The sequence below is a fragment of the Procambarus clarkii genome, chromosome 56 (assembly GCF_040958095.1).
Source record: "Procambarus clarkii isolate CNS0578487 chromosome 56, FALCON_Pclarkii_2.0, whole genome shotgun sequence".
Classification (NCBI taxonomy): domain Eukaryota; kingdom Metazoa; phylum Arthropoda; class Malacostraca; order Decapoda; family Cambaridae; genus Procambarus; species Procambarus clarkii.
Genome location: NC_091205.1, coordinates 9,196,489 through 9,219,347, shown reverse-complemented (window position 1 = coordinate 9,219,347; position 22,859 = coordinate 9,196,489). Strand labels below are relative to the sequence as shown.

Below are 22,859 nucleotides of genomic sequence, written 5' to 3'. Positions count from 1 at the left end.
CAAATCAGAAGATACAATTAACAATTTACTACAAAAACATGAAGACAGCCAACCTAATCATTAAGGACTCTCCAGACATCAAACAGAACGCCTTGAAGGAAATGAAAGTCGTCTATGACTTCACATGCCCATTTGGGGAATGTCAGCCCCAAAGATCTAAGTATATAGGCAAGACAACACTGTCTCTCTCTAGGCGATTAACAATGCACAAGCAACGGGGCGCCATCAAGGAACATATAATCTCCTCACACAACTAGACCATCACCAGAGAAATCGTAACAAACAACACAGAAATAATCGACAGGTATAATGACAACGGAAGATGCGACATCAGCGAGGCTCTACACGTAAAAAAGTCAAAACCAGCAATCAACAGCCAGTTAACATATATTACATTCTTCCCACATCAAGACCCCATACCAACACAGAGACAGTAGAAGCAAGAACATGGGGATTTAATAGTCTATTAATATCTATTTTGCCATTCATCCACTTGTTCATCTCAATCACGTCCTGTATCACCTCATCCCAAGCGAATATATGCTTTGGCAGAGCATGGAGAATAGTGGTCATCATCAATGGCAAAGGCGCCAGGAACCATGCACAAAAATGCCTAGATATTATCAGCAGGGAAGCGGAACGCATAGCAGTGAAAATAAATAGCAATAAAACCAAAGCAATGGCCGTTAAAATGAGAACCTAAGACATCAAACTAGCAATATAAGGACGTGAAATTGAGTGGACTACCTCCTTTCAATATCCTTGGATTCATAATAGACAGCCAGTTGAAATTCACCCACGAAATTGAATATCTTCGGCAACGTTGCAAAGCCAGAAACTCAGCTTTGCGCTTCCTGATAAGTCTTAGAGATGGTGCATCTCTAACAGTACTCAAAAGGTACTACGTTCAAGCAGTTAGGTCATTCATTGACTATGCTGCTCCTGCTCTTACATCCCTCAGTGATAACCAATGGGAGAAACTGAAAGTGTATCAAAATGATGCTCTGAGAACAATGCTGGGAGCACCTATATGGACGCGTCGAGAGAATCTAAGAATGGAAACTAGCTTACCAGCATTAGAAAACCGGATCAAATAAAGGGTAGCCACCATAACAGCAAAACCTGTTGGAACCTCCGCCATCTGTCAATCAAAGATAGCATACACAGATCGCTTCAGAGAAACTTTCAATATAGAACAAGTGCAGGGACGAATAATCTAGTGAAGATTTTAGAAAAAGTGGACTTGAAATGGACCAATAAAAACAAAGGAGAAGAGAGACCATATCAACACTTTAGGCAGCCTCCTCCATGGGAAGAATCGAGTCTAAAGATAATCATTGAAAGATTACCTGTTAAAAAAATCAGCATGTGACTCACAGAAGTTCAAAGCAATCATAGAACAACAAATGGAAACCATCTCAAGACCTACAACGACTCACATCTTCACAGATGGATCAAGAAAAAGGTTCTGCTGGGGCAGCAGTTTACACTAACAATCTTGAAGCTTACTGGATCATAAATAGTTGGTGCTCAACATTGCAAACTGAATTATATGCACTGAAGGAGGCAATAAACTATACAATTGAGAATAATTTACATGATGTCATCATTCATACAGACTCTAAATCTTTGCTCCAGGCATTGTTATCCAGTCAGCACAGAAATAATATACAATTCCTCACAGAAATCAAACATATAGGAAAAGAAACCCATAATTTATGGCTGTCAATCACCTTAAATTGGATACCAAGTCACATTGGCATAGATTGTAATGAAAAGGCAGACTAACTAGCAAAAATTGCCACTGTTCTACCTGTTGTACAGGTTCAAATTCCTCCACGTTTTTCACAAGTTAAGGAGCAAATCAAGAAGAAAATACTCCCAACTCTCAAATTCGCCACAGAGCCAAAGTAGCCTAAGGACGATCCACTGCGATATGGTACGAACAAGCACTGGGTACTACTCTTTCAAGCCTGACAAAAAGATGTCCAAAGACATTGCACTGGCCATACACAGACTCGGACTTGGTTACAAGCGCTGCTGGGAGGTAATAAATCCAATAGTTAAAGAGTGCCATATCTGTGGAACAGAAGCAGAGGCGCCACTATTGCACTACTTACTGGAATGTGAAGCTACTGAAGCCCTGCGCATCAAACTCAACATTAATCCAACAATAGCCGCTGTATTAGATGCACAATCCACAGCCACTACAATGATTAGAAAAGCCGTTGAGGAATGGAACTCACTAGTGAACATTCTGCATCTACATCCGCCACCAAGATAATCTTATTAAAACAAGACTAAAACCAGTGAACTAAAACAGAAGCGAAAAATTAACAGGGAAAAAGGAAGAAGTCTCAACTCCATTTATAACTTTGACCCAAATATCAGAGTAACAAAGTTATCGCGTATAACCGAACTCCATTACGGGCTCACCATAGTTCATGCTACATGAACTATGAGTAGCTAAATCTGAAACTGAAATTAGAACTAAATTTCAGAACTAAATCTGAAATTCGTTCTGAGTAGCTAAATCTAAAACTACAACAAGAACATTGAAAATTTGTCATTGAAAATGTAAGGAGTGCCTTGCAAAACGCATCATTAGGCGTCAGACCATAATCAATTGTGAAAATGAACTTTGGAGAGTTAATTTTTATATTTCCCTCGATAGTGAAGAAAAACATAAGAAATATTGAGAAGATTCATGTTAGAATCATTAATCTTATTCTTTAGGTTATATATAAGTCTGCCTCATTAGTACAGGCTTGCACCAAAGCCTGCACTAAAGAGGAACCCTTCTTGAGTCCCGATGGGCACATGTATAAGCAAGTAGATGGGTTCGCCATAGGTTCTCCCCTAGGTATCCTGTTTGCGAACTTCTACATGGGTACCATAGAGCAGAGGGGTCTTAGTTGACATGGACTTGAAACCCGTTATATACTGCAGGAATGTTGACGACATTTTTATGCATGTACCTGATATAAGATGTCTGCATCAGCTGAAGGAGGCATTCAAACAAAATTCGGTGTTAAGTGTCACTTACGAGACGGAGAATGATGGGAAGATGCCCTTTCAAGATGTAACAGTCACGGAAAGGAATGGTGGCTTCCACACTGCAGTCTACACTAATGAAACAAACATAGGAATGTGCCTTAATGCCAATAGTGACTGCCCAGACAGGCACAAGAGGAGTGTAGTCAACGCTTACGTTGACTGTGCTGTCACTCACAGTTCTGGTTGGAATCAGGTCGATGAAGAACTCTGTAGGGTAAGGCAAGTTCTAGTCAACAACGGCTTCTCTAACGGTTATGTTGAAGACGACATAAAAAGAAAGGTGAAACACCATGTAACCTCTGAGGAGTAAAAACTAACACAACACTAGTACCCCCTTATTAGACAGTTTATATATATATATATATATATATATATATATATATATATATATATATATATATATATATATATATATATATATATATATATATATATATATATATATATATATATATATATATATATATATATATATATATATATATATATATGTCGTACCTAATAGCCAGAACGCACTTCTCAGCCTACTATGCAAGGCCCGATTTGCCTAATAATCCAAGTTTTCCTGAAATAATATATTTTCTCTAATTTTTTTCTTATGAAATGATAACGCTACCCATTTCACTATGTATGAGGTAAAAAAAAATTATTGGAGTTAAAATTAACGTAGATATATGACCAAACCTTACCAACCCTACCAAACCTAACCTAGCCTATCTTTATAGGTTAGGTTAGGTAGCCGAAAAAGTTAGGTTAGGTTAGGTTAGGTAGGTTAGGTAGTCGAAAAACAATTAATTCATGAAAACTTGGCTTATTAGGCAAATCGGGCCTTGCATAGTAGGCTGAGAAGTGCGTTCTGGCTACTAGGTACGACATATATATATATATATATATATATATATATATATATATGTCGTACCTAGTAGCCAGAACTCACTTCTCAGCCTACTATTCAAGGCCCGATTTGCCTAATAAGCCAAGTTTTCCTGAATTATTATATTTACTATAATTGTTTTCTTATGAAATGATAAAGCAACCCTTTTCTCTATGTATGAGATCAATTTTTTTTTATTGGAGTTAAAATTAACGTAGATATATGACCGAACCAAACCAACCCTACCTAACCTAACCTAACCTATATTAATAGGTAAGGTTAGGTTAGGTAGCCAAAAAAAGCTAGGTTAGGTTAGGTTAGGTAGGTTAGGTAGACGAAAAAACATTAATTCATGAAAACTTGGCTTATTAGGCAAATCGGGCCTTGAATTGTAGGCTGAGAAGTGCGTTCTGGCTATTAGGTACGACATATATATATATATATATATATATATATATATATATATATATATATATATATATATAACTGAAAACTCACACCCCAGAAGTGACTCGAACCCATACTCCCACAACTGGTATGTACAGGGACGCCTTAATGATTAAGGCGTCCCTGTACATACCAGTTGTGGGAGTATGGGTTCGAGTCACTTCTGGGGTGTGAGTTTTCAGTTGTATATAGTCCTGGGGACCATTCAGGCTTGTTTGCATATATATATATATATATATATATATATATATATATATATATATATATATATATATTAAAAAATATTTTTTATTATATATATATATATATATTATATATATATATTAAATATTAAATATAAAAAATATATATATTATATATTATATATTATATATTATATATTAAATATATATATATATTATATATTAATTATATATTAAAAAATTATATATTACCCCTTATATATTAAAAAAAAAAAAAAAAAAAAAAAAAATATATATATATATATATATATATATATATATATATATATATATATATATATATATATACATATGTATATATATGTCGTACCTAGTAGCCAGAACGCAATATATATATATATATATATATATATATATATATATATATATATATATATATATATATATATATATATATATATATATATATATATATATATATATATATATATATACATATGTATATATATGTCGTACCTAGTAGCCAGAACGCACTTCTCAGCCTACTATGCAAGGCTCGATTTGCCTAATAAGCTAAGTTTTCCTGAATTAATATATTTTCTCTAATTTGTTGCTTATGAAATGATAAAGCTACCCATTTCATTATGTATGAGGTCATTTTTTTTTATTGGAGTTAAAAATAAACTTAGATATATGACCGAACCTAACCTACCCTACCTAACCTAACCTAACCTATCTTTATAGGTTAGGTTAGGTTAGGGAGCCGAAAAAGTTAGGTTAGGTTAGGTTAGGTAGTTGAAAAAAACATTAATTCATGAAAACTTGGCTTATTAGGCAAATCGGACCTTGCATAGTAGGCTGAGAAGTGCGTTCTGGCTACTAGGTACGACATATATATATATATATATATATATATATATATATATATATATATATATATATATATATATATATATATATATATATATATATGTCGTACCTAATAGCCAGAACGCACTTCTCAGCCTACTATGCAAGGCCTGATTTGCCTAATAAGCCAAGTTTTCCTGAATTAATATATTTTTCTAATTTTTTCCTTATGAAGTGATAAAGCTACCCATTTCATTATGTATGAGGTCAATTTTTTTTTATTGGAGTTAAAATTAACGTAGATATATGACCGAACCTAACCAACCCTACCTAACCTAACCTAACCTGTCTTTATAGGTTAGGTTAGGTTAGGTAGCCGGAAAAGTTAGGTTAGGTTAGGTTAGGTAGGTTAGGTAGTCGAAAAACAATTAATTCAGGAAAACTTGGCTTATTAGGCAAATTAGGCCTTGCATAGTAGGCTGAGAAGTGCGTTCTGGCTACTAGGTACGACATATATATATATATATATATATATATATATATATATATATATATATATATATATATATATATATATATATATATATATATATATATATATATATATATATAAATATATATATATAGAGTCTTGAGGTGGGTAGAATATAGTTGTGCAATATATATATATATATATATATATATATATATATATATATATATATATATATATATACATATATATATATATATATATATATATATATATATATATATATATATATATATATATATATATATGCAATTGACGATCACAAAACACTGATCATTTTATGCGGAAAATCCACAGAGAAATATGAAATGAGGTGAACGTTTCGGCTTGTTAAAGCCTTTGTCAACACCACACTGACTCAGTCAGTCTGGTGTTGACAAAGGCTTTAACAAGCCGAAACGTTCACCTCATTTCATATTTCCCTGTGGATTTTCCGCATATATATATATATATATATATATATATATATATATATATATATATATATATATATATATATATATATTATTAAATATGACCGAAAAAGTAAGATTAATAATTCTAACACGAATTTTCTCAACCTTTCGTACATTACGCTTCACTGTTGGAGGTAAATCAAAAATCAATTCTCCAAAATTCATTTTTATTTCTAGTCTGACGCGACACGGGCGCGTTTCGTAAAACTTATTACATTTTCAAAGACTTTAGTTCACAAATACACAACTGAATAGAACTTACGTATCTCCGATTTTATATCTACATTTGAGTGAGGTGGAAGGGGTGATGTGGCATTAACACAAGACAGAACAAAATGTGGTATTAATAGGGTATTAATTTCATCAACACAAGACAGAACAAGGGTATTAATAGGGTATTAATTTCATCAACACAAGACAGAACACGAAACAATGGATATTGAATAGAAGTGTTTGTAGAAAGCCTATTGGCCCATATTTCTTGATGCTTCTATATTGGAGCGGAGTCTTGAAGTGGGTAGAATATAGTTGTGCATTAATTGGCTGTTGATTGCTGGTGTTGACTTCTTGATGTGTAGTGCCTCGCAAACGTCAAGCCGCCTGCTATCGCTGTATCTATCGATGATTTCTGTGTTGTTTACTAGGATTTCTCTGGCGATGGTTTGGTTGTGAGAAGAGATTATATGTTCCTTAATGGAGCCCTGTTGCTTATGCATCGTTAAACGCCTAGAAAGAGATGTTGTTGTCTTGCCTATATACTGGGTTTTTTGGAGCTTACAGTCCCCAAGTGGGCATTTGAAGGCATAGACGACGTTAGTCTCTTTTAAAGCGTTCTGTTTTGTGTCTGGAGAGTTTCTCATGAGTAGGCTGGCCGTTTTTCTGGTTTTATAGTAAATCGTCAGTTGTATCCTCTGATTTTTGTCTGTAGGGATAACGTTTCTATTAACAATATCTTTCAGGACCCTTTTCTCCGTTTTATGAGCTGTGGAAAAGAAGTTCCTGTAAAATAGTCTAATAGGGGGTATAGGTGTTGTGTTAATTTTCTCTTCAGAGGTTGCATGGCTTTTCACTTTCCTTCTTATGATGTCTTCGACGAAACCATTGGAGAAGCCGTTATTGACTAGGACCTGCCTTACCCTACAGAGTTCTTCGTCGACTTGCTTCCATTCTGAGCTGTGGCTGAGAGCCCGGTCGACATATGCGTTAACAACACTCCTCTTGTACCTGTCTGGGCAGTCGCTGTTGGCATTTAGGCACATTCCTATGGCAATTCCACGACCAAGAGATGGCTTCCTGAACCTTGCAGGAATTAACCTCACTGAGGACCAAGTCACTCTCCTAAATCTGGGCATAAACTGTCATGTTATGTCCAGACCGAGTGAGATGGCCCGGAAAGTAGAGTTGGAAATTCTGTTGGACGACATATTCGACCTCGAGACACAAAAGAAGGTCACTACCAAAGATACCTTACAAGCAGAACTTATTGCAGAAGGAGGAAAGAATCGAGGCAACTACAGAAGCACCATACTGTCCCCCGAGCTTAAAGCGGCAGCTAAAAGCCTTCGTGAGAACAAGTAGATAGTTGTCAGGATAGGTGACAAGTCGCCAATATATGTCATTCTTAAAAAAGACAAATATCTGGCGAAAATGAACATCATACTCTCTGACCAAACTAAGTTCCAAAGGGTAACGAAGGACACTACAGCTGAATTAAAAGCAAAGGTCAACAAACTGATCGAAACTGTGAACGCCAAGAAATCCGGACTCCACCTGCCAAAGATCATTGGGGAATATAAACCTGGATATGCGTATGGAAATGTCAAGACGCACAAGCCTGGAAACCCACTTCGGCCAATCATTAGCCAGATACCCACACCCACGTACAGACTGGCGAAGCGACTCAATGGCCTGCTGACTCCTTATGTTCCTTGCGCCTTCAGCCTGAAGTCTCCAAAGGAATTTGTTGACTTACTGCGGGGCACACAGGCCACAGGGATAAGAGCCTCGTTGGACGTAGAATCGCTGTTTACCAACGAACCTGTGGACGAGACAATCGGAATGATAGCCGACAGAGTGTATCGTGATCCAGCCTGTACTCCTCTTGACATACCAGAAAATATTCTGAGGAAACTACTCTAAGCTTGTACTAAAGAGGCACCCTTCTTGAGCCCGGATGGGCACATGTATAAGCAAGTAGATGGGGTCGCCATGGGTTCTCCCCTAGGTGTTCTGTTTGCAAACTTCTACATGGGTACCATCGAGCAAAAAGTCTTAGTCGACATGAACTTGAAACCGGCCATATACTGCAGGTATGTTGACGACATTTTTACACAGGTACCTGACGTCAGACATCTGCAGGAGCTGAAGGAGGCATTTGAGCAGAGTTCCGTGCTGCGTTTCACTTACGAGATGGAAAAGGATGGGAAGCTGCCCTTTCTAGATGTAACAGTCATGGAAAAGGGCGGAGGTTTCCACACTGCAGTCTACACTAAGGAAACAAACATAGGAATGTGCCTAAATGCCAACAGCGACTGCCCAGACAGGTACAAGAGGAGTGTTGTTAACGCATATGTCGACCGTGCTCTCAGCCACAGCTCAGAATGGAAGCAAGTCGACGAAGAACTCTGTAGGGTAAGGCAGGTCCTAGTCAATAACGGCTTCTCCAATGGTTTCGTCGAAGACATCATAAGAAGGAAAGTGAAAAGCCATGCAACCTCTGAAGAGACAACTAACACAACACCTATACCCCCTATTAGACTATTTTACAGGAACTTCTTTTCCACAGCTCATAAAACGGAGGAAAGGGTCCTGAAAGATATTGTTAATAGAAACGTTATCCCTACAGACAAAAATCAGAGGATACAACTGACGATTTACTATAAAACCAGAAAAACGGCCAGCCTACTCATGAGAAACTCTCCAGGCACAAAACAGAACGCTTTAAAAGAGACTAACGTCGTCTATGCCTTCAAATGCCCACTTGGGGACTGTAAGCTCCAAAAAACCCAGTATATAGGCAAGACAACAACATCTCTTTCTAGGCGTTTAACGATGCATAAGCAACAGGGCTCCATTAAGGAACATATAATCTCTTCCCACAACCAAACCATCGTCAGAGAAATCCTAGTAAACAACACAGAAATCATCGATAGAGGCGATAGCAGGCGGCTTGACGTTTGCGAGGCACTACACATCAAGAAGTCAACACCAGCAATCAACAGCCAATTATTGCACAACTATATTCTACCCACCTCAAGACTCCGCTCCAATATAGAAGCATCAAGAAATATGGACCAATAGGCTTTCTACAAACACTTCTATTCAATATCCATTGTTTCGTGTTCTGTCTTGTGTTGATGAAATTAATACCCTATTAATACCCTTGTTCTGTCTTGTGTCAATGCCACATCACCCCTTCCACCTCACTCAAATGTAGATATAAAATCGGAGATACGTAAGTTCTATTCAGTTGTGTATTTGTGAACTAAAGTCTTTGAAAATGTGATAAGTTTTACGAAACGCGCCCGTGTCGCGTCAGACTAGAAATAAAAATGAATTTTGGAGAATTGATTTTTGATTTACCTCCAACAGTGAAGCGTAATGTACGAAAGATTGAGAAAATTCGTGTTAGAATTATTAATCTTACTTTTTCGGTCATTTTTAATAATATATGTCTACAGGAAAGACTGCTACCAAAATATATATATATATATATATATATATATATATATATATATATATATATATATATATATATATATATATATATATATATATATATATATATATATATATATATATATATATATATATATATACAATAGGAAGGGAGTACCACCTCTAGCTGGAAGAAGGGGGACCCATAGCCTCGGAGGAAACCACGCATAACGCATTAGAGGGAATGTTTAGATCCCCTCCAATACAGTTTCTGTGTGCTTTTCTCCTACCACCCCCTTCCTTAAATATTTTTTGTGCTTTATTATGCATTTGATGGTTACAAGATATACATGGGTTGATACATATATATATATATATATATGTCGTACATAGTACCCAGAATGCACTTCTCGGCCTACTATGCAAGGCCCGATTTGCCTAATAAGCCAAGTTTTCATGAATTAATATATTTTCTCTAATTTTTTTCTTATGAAATGATAAAGTTACCCATTTCATTATGTATGAGGTAATTTTTTTTTATTGGAGTTAAAATTAACGTAGATATATGACCGAACCTAACCAACCCTACCTAACCTATCTTTATATGTTAGGTTAGGTAGCCGAAAAAGTTAGGTTAGGTTAGGTAGGTTAGGTAGTCGAAAAACAATTAATACATGAAAACTTGGCTTATTAAGCAAATCAGGCCTTGCATATTAGGCCGGGAAGTGCGTTCTGGCTACTAGGTAGCCAGAACGCACTTATCAGCCTACTATGCAAGGCCTGATTTGCCTAATAAGCCAAGTTTTCATGAATTAATGTTTTTTTCGACTACCTAACCTACCTAACCTAACCTAACCTAACTTTTTCGGCTACCTAACCTAACCTAACCTATAAAGATAGGTTAGGTTAGGTTAGGTGGGGTAGGTTAGGTTAGGTTAGGTGGGGTTGGTTAGGTTCGGTCATATATCTACGTTAATTTGAACTCCAATAAAAAAAATTGACCTCATACATAATGAAATGGGTAGCTTTATCATTTCATAAGAAAAAAATTAGAGAAAATATATTAATTCAGGAAAACTTGGCTTATTAGGCAAATCTGGCCATGCATAGTAGGCCGAGAAGTGCGTTCTGGCTACTAGGTACGACATATATATATATATATATATATATATATATATATATATATATATATATATATATATATATATATATATATATATATATATATATATATATATATATATATGTCGTACCTAGTAGCCAGAACGCACTTCTCGCATATATATATATATATATATATATATATATATATATATATATATATATATATGTCGTACCTAGTAGCCAGAACTCACTTCTCAGCCTACTATTCAAGGCCCGATTTGCCTAATAAGCCAAGTTTTCCTGAATTAATATATTTACTATAATTTATTTCTTATGAAATGATAAAGCAACCCTTTTCTCTATGTATGAGGTCAATTTTTTTTTATTGAAGTTAAAATTAACGTAGATATATGACCGAACCTAACCAACCCTACCTAACCTAACCTAACCTATATTTATAGGTAAGGTTAGGTTAGGTAGCCAAAAAAAGCTAGGTTAGGTTAGGTTAGGTAGGTTAGGTAGACGAAAAAACATTAATTCATGAAAACTTGGCTTATTAGGCAAATCGGGCCTTGAATAGTAGGCTGAGAAGTGCGTTCTGGCTATTAGGTACGACATATATATATATATATATATATATATATATATATATATATATATATATATATATATATATATATATATATATATATATATATATATATATATATATATATATATATATATATATGTCGTACCTAATAGCCAGAACGCACTTCTCAGCCTACTATTCAAGGCCCGATTTGCCTAATAAGCCAAGTTTTCATGAATTAATGTTTTTTCGTCTACCTAACCTACCTAACCTAACCTAACCTAGCTTTTTTTGGCTACCTAACCTAACCTTACCTATAAATATAGGTTAGGTTAGGTTAGGTAGGGTTGGTTAGGTTCGGTCATATATCTACGTTAATTTTAACTTCAATAAAAAAAAATTGACCTCATACATAGAGAAAAGGGTTGCTTTATCATTTCATAAGAAATAAATTATAGTAAATATATTAATTCAGGAAAACTTGGCTTATTAGGCAAATCGGGCCTTGAATAGTAGGCTGAGAAGTGAGTTCTGGCTACTAGGTACGACATATATATATATATATATATATATATATATATATATATATATATATATATATATATATATATATATATATATATATATATATAAAATGTGTGTGTGTAAGTACCCAACTAGCTGTGCTTGCGGGGGTTGAGCTTTAGCTCTTTGGTCCTGCCTTTCAACCGTCAATCAACAGGTGTACAGGTTCCTGAGCCTATTGGACTCTATCACATCTGCACTTGAAACTGTGTATAGAGTCAGCCTCCACCACATCACTTCCTAATGCATTCCATTTGTCAACCACTCTGACACTAAAAAAGTTCTTTCAAACATCTCTGTGGCTCGTTTAGGCACTCGTTTTCACCTGTGTCCCCTAGTGTGTGTGCCCCTTGTGTTAAATAAACTGTCTTTATCTATCCTATGAATTCCCTTGAGAATCTTGAATGTGGTGATCATGTCCCCCCTAACTCTTCTGTCTTCCAGCGAAGTGAGGTTCAATTCCCGTAGTCTCTCCTCGTAGCTCATACCTCTCAGCTCGGGTATAAGTCTGGTGGCAAACTTTGAACTTTTTTCAGTTTAGTCTTATCCTTGACTAGATATGGACTCCATACTGGGGCTGCATACACCAGGATTGGCCTAACATATGTGGTATACAAAGTTCTGAATGATTCCTTACACAAGCTTCCGAATGCCGTTCTTATGTTGGCCAGCCTGGCATATGCCGCTGATGTTAGACTCTTGATATGGGCTGCAGGAGACAGGTCTGGCGTGATATCAACCCCCAAGTCTTTTTCTTTGTCTGACTCTTGAAGTATTTCATCTCCCAGATGGTACCTTATATCTGGTCTTCTGCTCCCTACACCCATCTTCATTACATTACATTTGGTTGGGTTAAACTCTAACAACCATATGTTTGACCATTCCTTCAGCTTCTCTAGGTCTTCGTGAGGCCTCAAACAGTCATCCTTTGTCTTAATCCTTCTCATACTTTTGGCATCGTCCGCAAACATTGAGAGAAATGAATCTATACCCTCCGGGATATCATTTACATATATCAGAAAGACAGGACCGAGTACAGAGCCCTGTGGGACTCCACTGGTGACTTCACCCCAATCTGAGGTCTCACCCCTCACCGTAACTCTCTGCTTCCTATTGCTCAGGTACTCCCTTATCCACTGGAGCACCTTACCAGCTACACATGCCTGTCTCTCCAGCTTATATATCAACCTCTTTTGCGGTACTGTGTCAAAGGCTTTCCGACAATCCAAGAAAATGCAGTCTGCCCAGCCTTCTCTTTCTTGGTTAATCTTTGTCACCTTTGTGTGTGTGGTGTGTGTGTAAATGATGAAAATACGAAAATTAACACGTAATGAAAAATGTGAGTGTCAGACCATGAAGGAAGGATTAAGACAGGAATTTCCTTAAGTACTTTCATGTTTAATAATACAACTTCAGAAATATGGATTTACAGATTGATAAATGTGTATCAATGATCCTACTCAAATCGCCCTTTAATTGATCAATCAAAAATGGATCTAAACTATACAAACCACTGCTAATGTTTATATTACATGATTTTGTAATCTGTATTAAAGTAGATTCAAATCTATTCAATTGAAAATGCTTTTACAATTCGTTATTGAAGAAGCTATCTTTCAATCAATTTGGTGAGCATTTTCTGACAAATGAACAAACAAAGCATTAGACAATTGGCCATGTCTTACAAAGTATTTATGTTTGAAATTCTAAATTTCAAATCTTTAGATGTTTGCCTTACAAAGAAACTATTAGTCTTTACATGGTATTTTGTAAATGACACAATTATCACTACTAGAACTGTTTTTAACTAAAAGTAACTAATAGTAACTATTAGTTAGAAACAGTCCTCGAAGTGATAATTTTGTTTACCACTAATGATTTTTGATCAGTTGTGTATAATATATATGCCAAATATGTTATTACAAAATAATACTATCTTTCAGCCAATTGATCTTGCCTGAAGGGAGTGCGCGTTGTGTTACAGAGGCTGATGTGGTGTCGACGCTGGTGTGGTTATCAAGGACGTTGCTTCGACAGCCTTCACTACGAGTTCCAAAGGTGGCTGGGTGCCGGCCTTTCCTGGTGTGCTGGGGGCTGGCAGCGCTCGTCCTCTCCACCTGCTACAACGGCAACTTGGTCGCCTTTCTAACAGTGCCCAAGCAGGCCCACAGGATCAACTTTCTTGAGGAGCTCGCCGTCTCTCACACCAAGTGAGTACTCAGCCCCATATGAACACGTCAAGGATACATCCTGCTGAAGATATGCTTGCGTCTTTGCCACTAAAGAAAGTTTCTAATTTTCATACCAATGAGTCTATCTTAGTTTTGCTTCACAAGTTGCATAACTAAATACTGTACAATAATATGCCTGAGGATCAAGTAACTGATTCTTGTGTGCTCGTTACTTGTCGTCGTCACAACGACACGATTAAAAACCTATAGTTGAAGAGTTATTATGTCGTTAAGACAAGTATTTCAGCAGTGACTACCTTACACTGATTTACAGTAAGCGACCAGGATGTGATATGTAAACCTACGGAGTGGGAGAGATGTGTGGCAGCAGGTCATGAGTGAGAGATGTGTGGGAGCAGGTCAACAGTGGGAGATGTGTGGCAGCAGGTCAACAGTGGGAGATGTGTGGCAGCAGGTCAACAGTGAGAGATGTGTGGCAGCAAATCAACAGTGAGAGATGTGTGGCAGCAGGTCAACAGTGGAAGATGTGTGGCAGCAGGTCAACAGTGAGAGATGTATGGCAGCAGGTCAACAGTGAGAGATGTGTGGCAGCAGGTCAACAGTGAGAGATGTGTGGCAGCAGGTCAACAGTGGGAGAGATGTGTGGCAGCAGGTCAACAGTGAGGGATGTGTGGCAGCAGGTCAACGGTGAGAGATGTGTGGCAGCAGGTCAACAGTGAGAGATGTGTGGCAGCAGGTCAACAGTGAGAGATGTGTGGCAGCAGGTCAACAGTGAGAGATGTGTGGCAGCAGGTCAACAGTGAGAGATGTGTGGCAGCAGGTCAACAGTGAGAGATGTGTGGCAGCAGGTCAACAGTGAGAGATGTGTGGCAGCAGGTCAACAGTGAGAGATGTGTGGCAGCAGGTCAACAGTGAGAGATGTGTGGCAGCAGGTCAACAGTGAGAGATGTGTGGCAGCAGGTCAACAGTGGGAGAGATGTGTGGCAGCAGGTCAACAGTGAGAGATGTGTGGCAGCAGGTCAACAGTGAGAGATGTATGGCAGCAGGTCAACAGTGGGAGAGATGTATGGCAGCAGGTCAACAGGGAGAGATGTATGGCAGCAGGTCAACAGTGAGAGATGTGTGGCAGCAGGTCAACAGTGGGAGAGATGTGTGGCAGCAGGTCAACAGTGGGAGAGATGTGTGGCAGCAGGTCAACAGTGGGAGAGATGTGTGGCAGCAGGTCAACAGTGGGAGAGATGTGTGGCAGCAGGTCAACAGTGGGAGAGATGTGTGGCAGCAGGTCAACAGTGAGAGATGTGTGGCAGCAGGTCAACAGTGGGAGAGATGTGTGGCAGCAGGTCAACAGTGAGAGATGTGTGGCAGCAGGTCAACAGTGAGAGATGTGTGGCAGCAGGTCAACAGTGAGAGATGTGTGGCAGCAGGTCAACAGTGGGAGAGATGTGTGGCAGCAGGTCAACAGTGAGAGATGTGTGGCAGCAGGTCAACAGTGAGAGATGTGTGGCAGCAGGTCAACAGTGGGAGAGATGTGTGGCAGCAGGTCAACAGTGAGAGATGTATGGCAGCAGGTCAACAGTGAGAGATGTGTAGCAGCAGGTCAACAGTGAGAGATGTGTGGCAGCAGGTCAACAGTGGGAGAGATGTGTGGCAGCAGGTCAACAGTGAGGGATGTGTGGCAGCAGGTCAACGGTGAGAGATGTGTGGCAGCAGGTCAACAGTGAGAGATGTGTGGCAGCAGGTCAACAGTGAGAGATGTGTGGCAGCAGGTCAACAGTGAGAGATGTGTGGCAGCAGGTCAACAGTGAGAGATGTGTGGCAGCAGGTCAACAGTGAGAGATGTGTGGCAGCAGGTCAACAGTGGGAGAGATGTGTGGCAGCAGGTCAACAGTGAGGGATGTGTGGCAGCAGGTCAACGGTGAGAGATGTGTGGCAGCAGGTCAACAGTGAGAGATGTGTGGCAGCAGGTCAACAGTGAGAGATGTGTGGCAGCAGGTCAACAGTGAGAGATGTGTGGCAGCAGGTCAACAGTGAGAGATGTGTGGCAGCAGGTCAACAGTGAGAGATGTGTGGCAGCAGGTCAACAGTGGGAGATGTGTGGCAGCAGGTCAACAGTGAGAGATGTGTGGCAGCAGGTCAACAGTGGGAGATGTGTGGCAGCAGGTCAACAGTGGGAGAGATGTGTGGCAGCAGGTCAACAGTGAGAGATGTGTGGCAGCAGGTCAACAGTGAGAGATGTATGGCAGCAGGTCAACAGTGGGAGAGATGTGTGGCAGCAGGTCAACAGTGAGAGATGTATGGCAGCAGGTCAACAGTGAGAGATGTGTGGCAGCAGGTCAACAGTGAGAGATGTGTGGCAGCAGGTCAACAGTGGGAGAGATGTGTGGCAGCAGGTCAACAGTGGGAGAGATGTGTGGCAGCAGGTCAACAGTGGGAGAGATGTGTGGCAGCAGGTCAACAGTGGGAGAGATGTGTGGCAGCAGGTCAACAGTGAGAGATGTGTGGCAGCAGGTCAACAGTGGGAGAGATGTGTGGCAGCAGGTCAACAGTGAGAGATGTGTGGCAGCAGGTCAACAGTGAGAGATGTGTGGCAGCAGGTCAACAGTGAGAGATGTGTGGCAGCAGGTCAACAGTGAGAGATGTGTGGCAGCAGGTCAACAGTGGGAGAGATGTGTGGCAGCAGGTCAACAGTGAGAGATGTGTGGCAGCAGGTCAACAGTGAGAGATGTGTGGCAGCAGGTCAACAGTGGGAGAGATGTGTGGCAGCAGGTCAACAGTGAGAGATGTATGGCAGCAGGTCAACAGTGAGAGATGTGTGGCAGCAGGTCAACAGTGGGAGAGATGTGTGGCAGCAGGTCAACAGTGAGGGATGTGTGGCAGCAGGTCAACGGTGAGAGATGTGTGGCAGCAGGTCAACAGTGAGAGATGTGTGGCAGCAGGTCAACAGTGAGAGATGTGTGGCAGCAGGTCAACAGTGAGAGATGTGTGGCAGCAGGTCAACAGTGAGAGATGTGTGGCAGCAGGTCAACAGTGGGAGAGATGTGTGGCAGCAGGTCAACAGTGAGGGATGTGTGGCAGCAGGTCAACGGTGAGAGATGTGTGGCAGCAGGTCAACAGTGAGAGATGTGTGGCAGCAGGTCAACAGTGAGAGATGTGTGGCAGCAGGTCAACAGTGAGAGATGTGTGGCAGCAGGTCAACAGTGAGAGATGTGTGGCAGCAGGTCAACAGTGGGAGATGTGTGGCAGCAGGTCAACAGTGAGAGATGTGTGGCAGCAGGTCAACAGTGGGAGAGATGTGTGGCAGCAGGTCAACAGTGAGAGATGTGTGGCAGCAGGTCAACAGTGGGAGAGATGTGTGGCAGCAGGTCAACAGTGAGGGATGTGTGGCAGCAGGTCAACGGTGAGAGATGTGTGGCAGCAGGTCAACAGTGAGAGATGTGTGGCAGCAGGTCAACAGTGAGAGATGTGTGGCAGCAGGTCAACAGTGAGAGATGTGTGGCAGCAGGTCAACAGTGAGAGATGTGTGGCAGCAGGTCAACAGTGGGAGATGTGTGGCAGCAGGTCAACAGTGAGAGATGTGTGGCAGCAGGTCAACAGTGGGAGAGATGTGTGGCAGCAGGTCAACAGTGAGAGATGTGTGGCAGCAGGTCAACAGTGTTATGATCTCAGGCTACAGGAGAACCGAGTCTCTCCTTGAGAGTTATTCTGTCAGACCTGACCTAACTAAGAGGTCAAAGAGATGAACGTGGATATATATATATATATATATATATATATATATATATATATATATATATATATATATATATATATATATATATATATATATATATGCAACAATGATCACAAAAACACTGATCCAAGTATGCAGAATAACCACAAATGAAAAATAGAAAATGCTTAACGCGTTTTCGGCTAATTCGCCTTCATCAGAGCAAAGTAGAATGAAGATAAGATTGCTGATCAGACCTTTATATCCGCCTGGGCAGATCACCTGACCACCAAAAATAAGTGGAGGAAAGGAATTATAAGAAAGAAGGTAACTGCAGAAGGCCTATTGGCCCATACAAGGCAGCTCCTATTAATATCTCCAAGTGCCATACGTGTTTAAATGATTGCTATATTGTTTTGACGTGCTATATTGAGGCTTAAATAGGGATCCAACTTGTACATACCGGGGCTCACATTAAGGCTGTTGTTACAATGTTTGATCAGAGCAGACTCGATCACGTTTCGTTCAACAAAATCCTTACTTTTAACAATACATTTTGCCCCTGTGAAGTCGATAGAATGATTTAGAATGATAAATCATTCTATCGACTTCACAGGGGCAAAATGTATTGTTAAAAGTAAGGATTTTGTTGAACGAAACGTGATCGAGTCTGCTCTGATCAAAACTTTTTCAAGAGTGCTTTGATAGTCTGATGACTACGTTCAAGAGAACCCTGTGAAGCAGGATGATAGGGGCTGGACAATACCTGTTTGATGTTGAACTCCTCCAGTGTCCTTTTGAAGAGATCACTGGTGAAGTTGGTACCACAGTCGCTCTGAATCTCCCTGGGAAATCCGTATTGAGTGAAGATCTTCAATAGATGTTTTACAACCATAGCAGCCGTGATGTTCTTCACTGGAACTGCTATGGGAAATCTGGTGGTAGGACACAGGATGGTTAAGATATAGGCGTTAGCTGAACTGGTCCGAGGTAAAGGACCAACACAGTCTATTATAAGTCTGTGGAAAGGTTCCGCAGGCACCTGTATGGGAATCAGTGGCGCTCTGGGAATGGAGATGTTCGGTTTGCCTGCCATCTGATATGTATGACACTGTTTTACGTACTGTTTGACACTATTTACCATACCTGGCCAGTAGTAGTCTTGACGAATTCCATGGTAAATCTTGTTGAATCCGTAGTGGGAGAGTGCTCCGTGGGCCAGGTGTAGAATAGTGGGCCGCAGGCTGGTAGGAATCACAAGTTGTTCGATGTTGGCCCAATCGTCCTCCTCCTTCAGTTTACTGGGTCTATATCTGCGATAGAGCAAGTCGTTCTCTAGGAAGAACCCAGGAATACTGTCGGGTTGAGTCTCAGCCTGGAAAAACAATGGTGTTAAAGTAAGATCTTCCCTCTGCAACTTACGGAACTCCAACTTGGTCAGATTCGGGGGTAGTTGCTGAGGGTCTTGAGGGACAGCGGTAGCAGTAGAGTCAGCTGGCTGTGGACGTGCGGCTTGTGCACGGGTGGTCACGAGAACCGGAGGAGAAACTTCATCACTCTCTTGAACCTCTGCTGGAACATACGCTAGTATAGGGTTAATTGGCACAGAGGTACACACCTGGGGTTTGTCCATGACGATCAGGTTGGTCGGTTGCAGGTCTTCTGCCAAGTCGTTGCCTAGGAGAAGTTGCACTCCAGGCATGGGAAAAGGCTTTTCCCTGACGGCGACTTGGACTTCTCCGTTCACGTAGGGACAATCCAGGTGGACTCTGGCGAGAGGGTATGGAGTGGTAGCAGTGAGGTCAGTGATGAAGACAGTTTCTCCGGTGTAGGCGATGTTGGGCACAGCCGACTTCAAGATGATCGATTGAAGAGCCGCTGTGTCCCTCAAGATCTTCAATTTGAAACGTCCCTCCGGATTTGAACCGTTGGCAGAGAGAGTTCCAGTATACAGGTGTTTACTGAAAAGAGAAAGATCATTAACATTAACACCAACATTCATCACAGGCTTACCGGACTTAGGAGGAGTTGGTTTGGGTTTGTGTGTCAGTGGTTCCTTTGTATTGAGACTTACCACACTTGTCTATGGTATGTCCATAGAGTCTACAATACTTGCAGTACAATTGCGAGCCAGCTTGATCGGTGCTCACTTTCTCGTAACTGTACCACGACTTCTTACTGGAGGATGGTTCTGGTGTCAGCCGGTGGATGAGGCTGTAAGTGTCAGCCGACTTAGCACACTTCAGGTAGTCGGTTTCTTCTTTATCTGCTAAGTATAGACGGACAGGAGGCGGCACACGCCTCAAGAATTCTTCAACTAGCATCAGGTTGACGAGTTCTGTAAAGGTAGAGACATGTGCTGCTTCCAGCCATTTCATAAAATATCTCCGTTTTGTGTTAGCAAACTCGAGGAAGGTAGTGGTACCTGCCTTCAGGTGGTCACGGAATTTCCTTCGATAACTTTCGGTGGAGAGAAGGTAGGCGTCCAACACTGCTTGTTTCAGAGTCTGGTAGTCATTCTCAGACGCCAAAGTACTGAGTGTGACTGCAGCTCTACCTGTAAGATGGACTCTGAGAAGTGTGGCCCATTGGTCGACAGGCCAACTGAGTTGATTAGCAAGGGTTTCAAAGGTGGTGAAAAACACGTCAACTTCTGCTTCTACAAAGGATGGCATTAACTTACTTGCATGTGATATATTAAAACTGACGGGAAGATTGGCAGTAGCTTGCTGGCGTTGAGCGAGGTGTGAAGTTTCCAACGTGTATTCTCGTTGACGACACTCTAGAGCCAGAGTCGCTTGTTGCTGGTCATGTTCACGTTGCATCTCCGACTCGCGTCGTTTTGTTTCAAGCTGTACTCGCTCCCGCTCATGGAGCATTGCAACCTCACGTTCCTGGAGGGCGAGTTCACGTTCGTGTTCTTCTTTCCTCAAGGCAGTTTCACGTTCCTTGAGGGCGAGTTCACGTTCGTGTTCTTCTTTCCTCAAGGCTGTTTCACGTTCCTTGAGGGCGATTTCTCGTTCGTGTTCTTCCTTCCTCAAGGCAGCCTCACGTTCTTGTTCTTCCCTTCGTATGGCAGCTGCTCGTTCTTGTTGTTCGAGGGCTTCCCTTTGTTGCTCACGTTCAATCTTGGCCAGCTCTAGTTTGAGTTTCATCGTTGCCAAATCAGTTTTATCTGCAATATAGTAAGTTTCATGAGTTTCAGAGTCTATCTTACCTTGCTCTAAGAAATGATCCAGTAACAGGTTGTGTATTTCACTCTTGTTGGCTTGGTAGGGAACTGTTAGTTGATACTCATGTGCAAGAGTTTGTAATTCAGCTCTCTTGGCATGACTTAAAGTCCCTATGGTACCTGCTGGATCTGCACGGAAAGCTTGGAGACGAAACATGGTGAAATTAGCAAATAAATGTACAACGAATATACCGTTATAGTGAATGTCAGAAACAGGACAACGTGGCAACTGGTACCTATTCTGTGGGATCTTTAACAATTAAAGTTAAGTACAAGATGTTAAATGATTAATTTAAATCAAGGTCGCAGGAAATCTTGTACCCGGTACTCATGTAAAAGGATAAGGGCAAGAAAATCCTACTAAACAAATGAAACAGAGTTTCGAAAACAAATGAAACAGTTAATTGCCTCAAAAGTAAAATTGGTAGTCCAAGGATGTAGGCATACCTTGCCGAGTCTCTATAGGACATAAGCAAGTTTTTCCTACTAAAATTAATATGATACTTACAGAATTAGCGAACTTTTGTGCTCTGAAAAAGTAAGCTAATTCCCTACCGTTGTATGTATCATCATCTCTGACTGACGTGTAGGGGTGCGAGGTGTCAACTGGTGACGAGAACTGTTGCTGAGGTCCCAATTCAGCAACTAAAGTTCGAGCTAGAGGAACTATGGCCCTCTTTGTCCTCCTACAGTCAGATTGCAGAAGATTAGGTGCACTTGACCCGGGGCAGACCACAGTACCAGGGTACCAATATGATGGTCTGTCAAAAATAAGAAATATCCAAGGGACAAAAGATGGTAAACACGAGTAATAACACGGAGAGAGAGATGACCAATTAAGAGTATGACTGAGGCCTACAGTCACCACGTAATCCAAAGTTGTCTCACCTTCACCATATGCTACTCTCGTAATGCACAATACACCGCACCATATAAAAAATGAAATTGAATATGAAAAATAGTAAAAGCTACGTTAACAAAGTTAAATACGCTTACCATTAATTACTACTTGGCACCAGTACCTGAGTGAAGCTCCTAGGACAGGCCCCCACTTAATATGTGACGGTAACGCGTTGGTGTTCGGCTGTTCAAAAGCTAGGGGTATGGCCTCGTCACATATAGAAACAAAAAATAGAAAATCTGGAACTTCGTCTGTGGTAAGGTAAAGGGAAGACACACAAAACACAAGTAAATTTAACAATGAGATTTTAATTACATTAGAAAAGCAAAACATGAATAAAATGGACATAAAATTCGTATCATAAAATCAATCAATCAAAATAATAAGAATAATCAAATGACAAAATGAAAAGTTACGTTAAGACAAGTGAGTAATAACAAGTGAACAATATACAATCAAATAAGAGGTGCAGGAATATTGGCTTTAAGCTGCCACCTCTATTAGTACACGTAAGCCACAGGTTAGTCTACCAA

At 40.2% G+C, this 22,859-nt stretch overlaps 1 protein-coding gene across 1 annotated transcript in view; it reads left to right on the top strand.

Annotated features, from left to right (window-relative positions):
• Window positions 1-22,859, top strand: part of LOC123770954 (glutamate receptor-like) — a 229,210-nt gene that overhangs the window by 60,829 nt on the left and 145,522 nt on the right. The window contains exon 5 of the mRNA XM_069306026.1: window positions 14,277-14,502. Within this exon, the coding sequence (XP_069162127.1) occupies window positions 14,277-14,502 (226 nt within the window). The remainder of the gene's footprint in view (window positions 1-14,276; window positions 14,503-22,859) is intronic.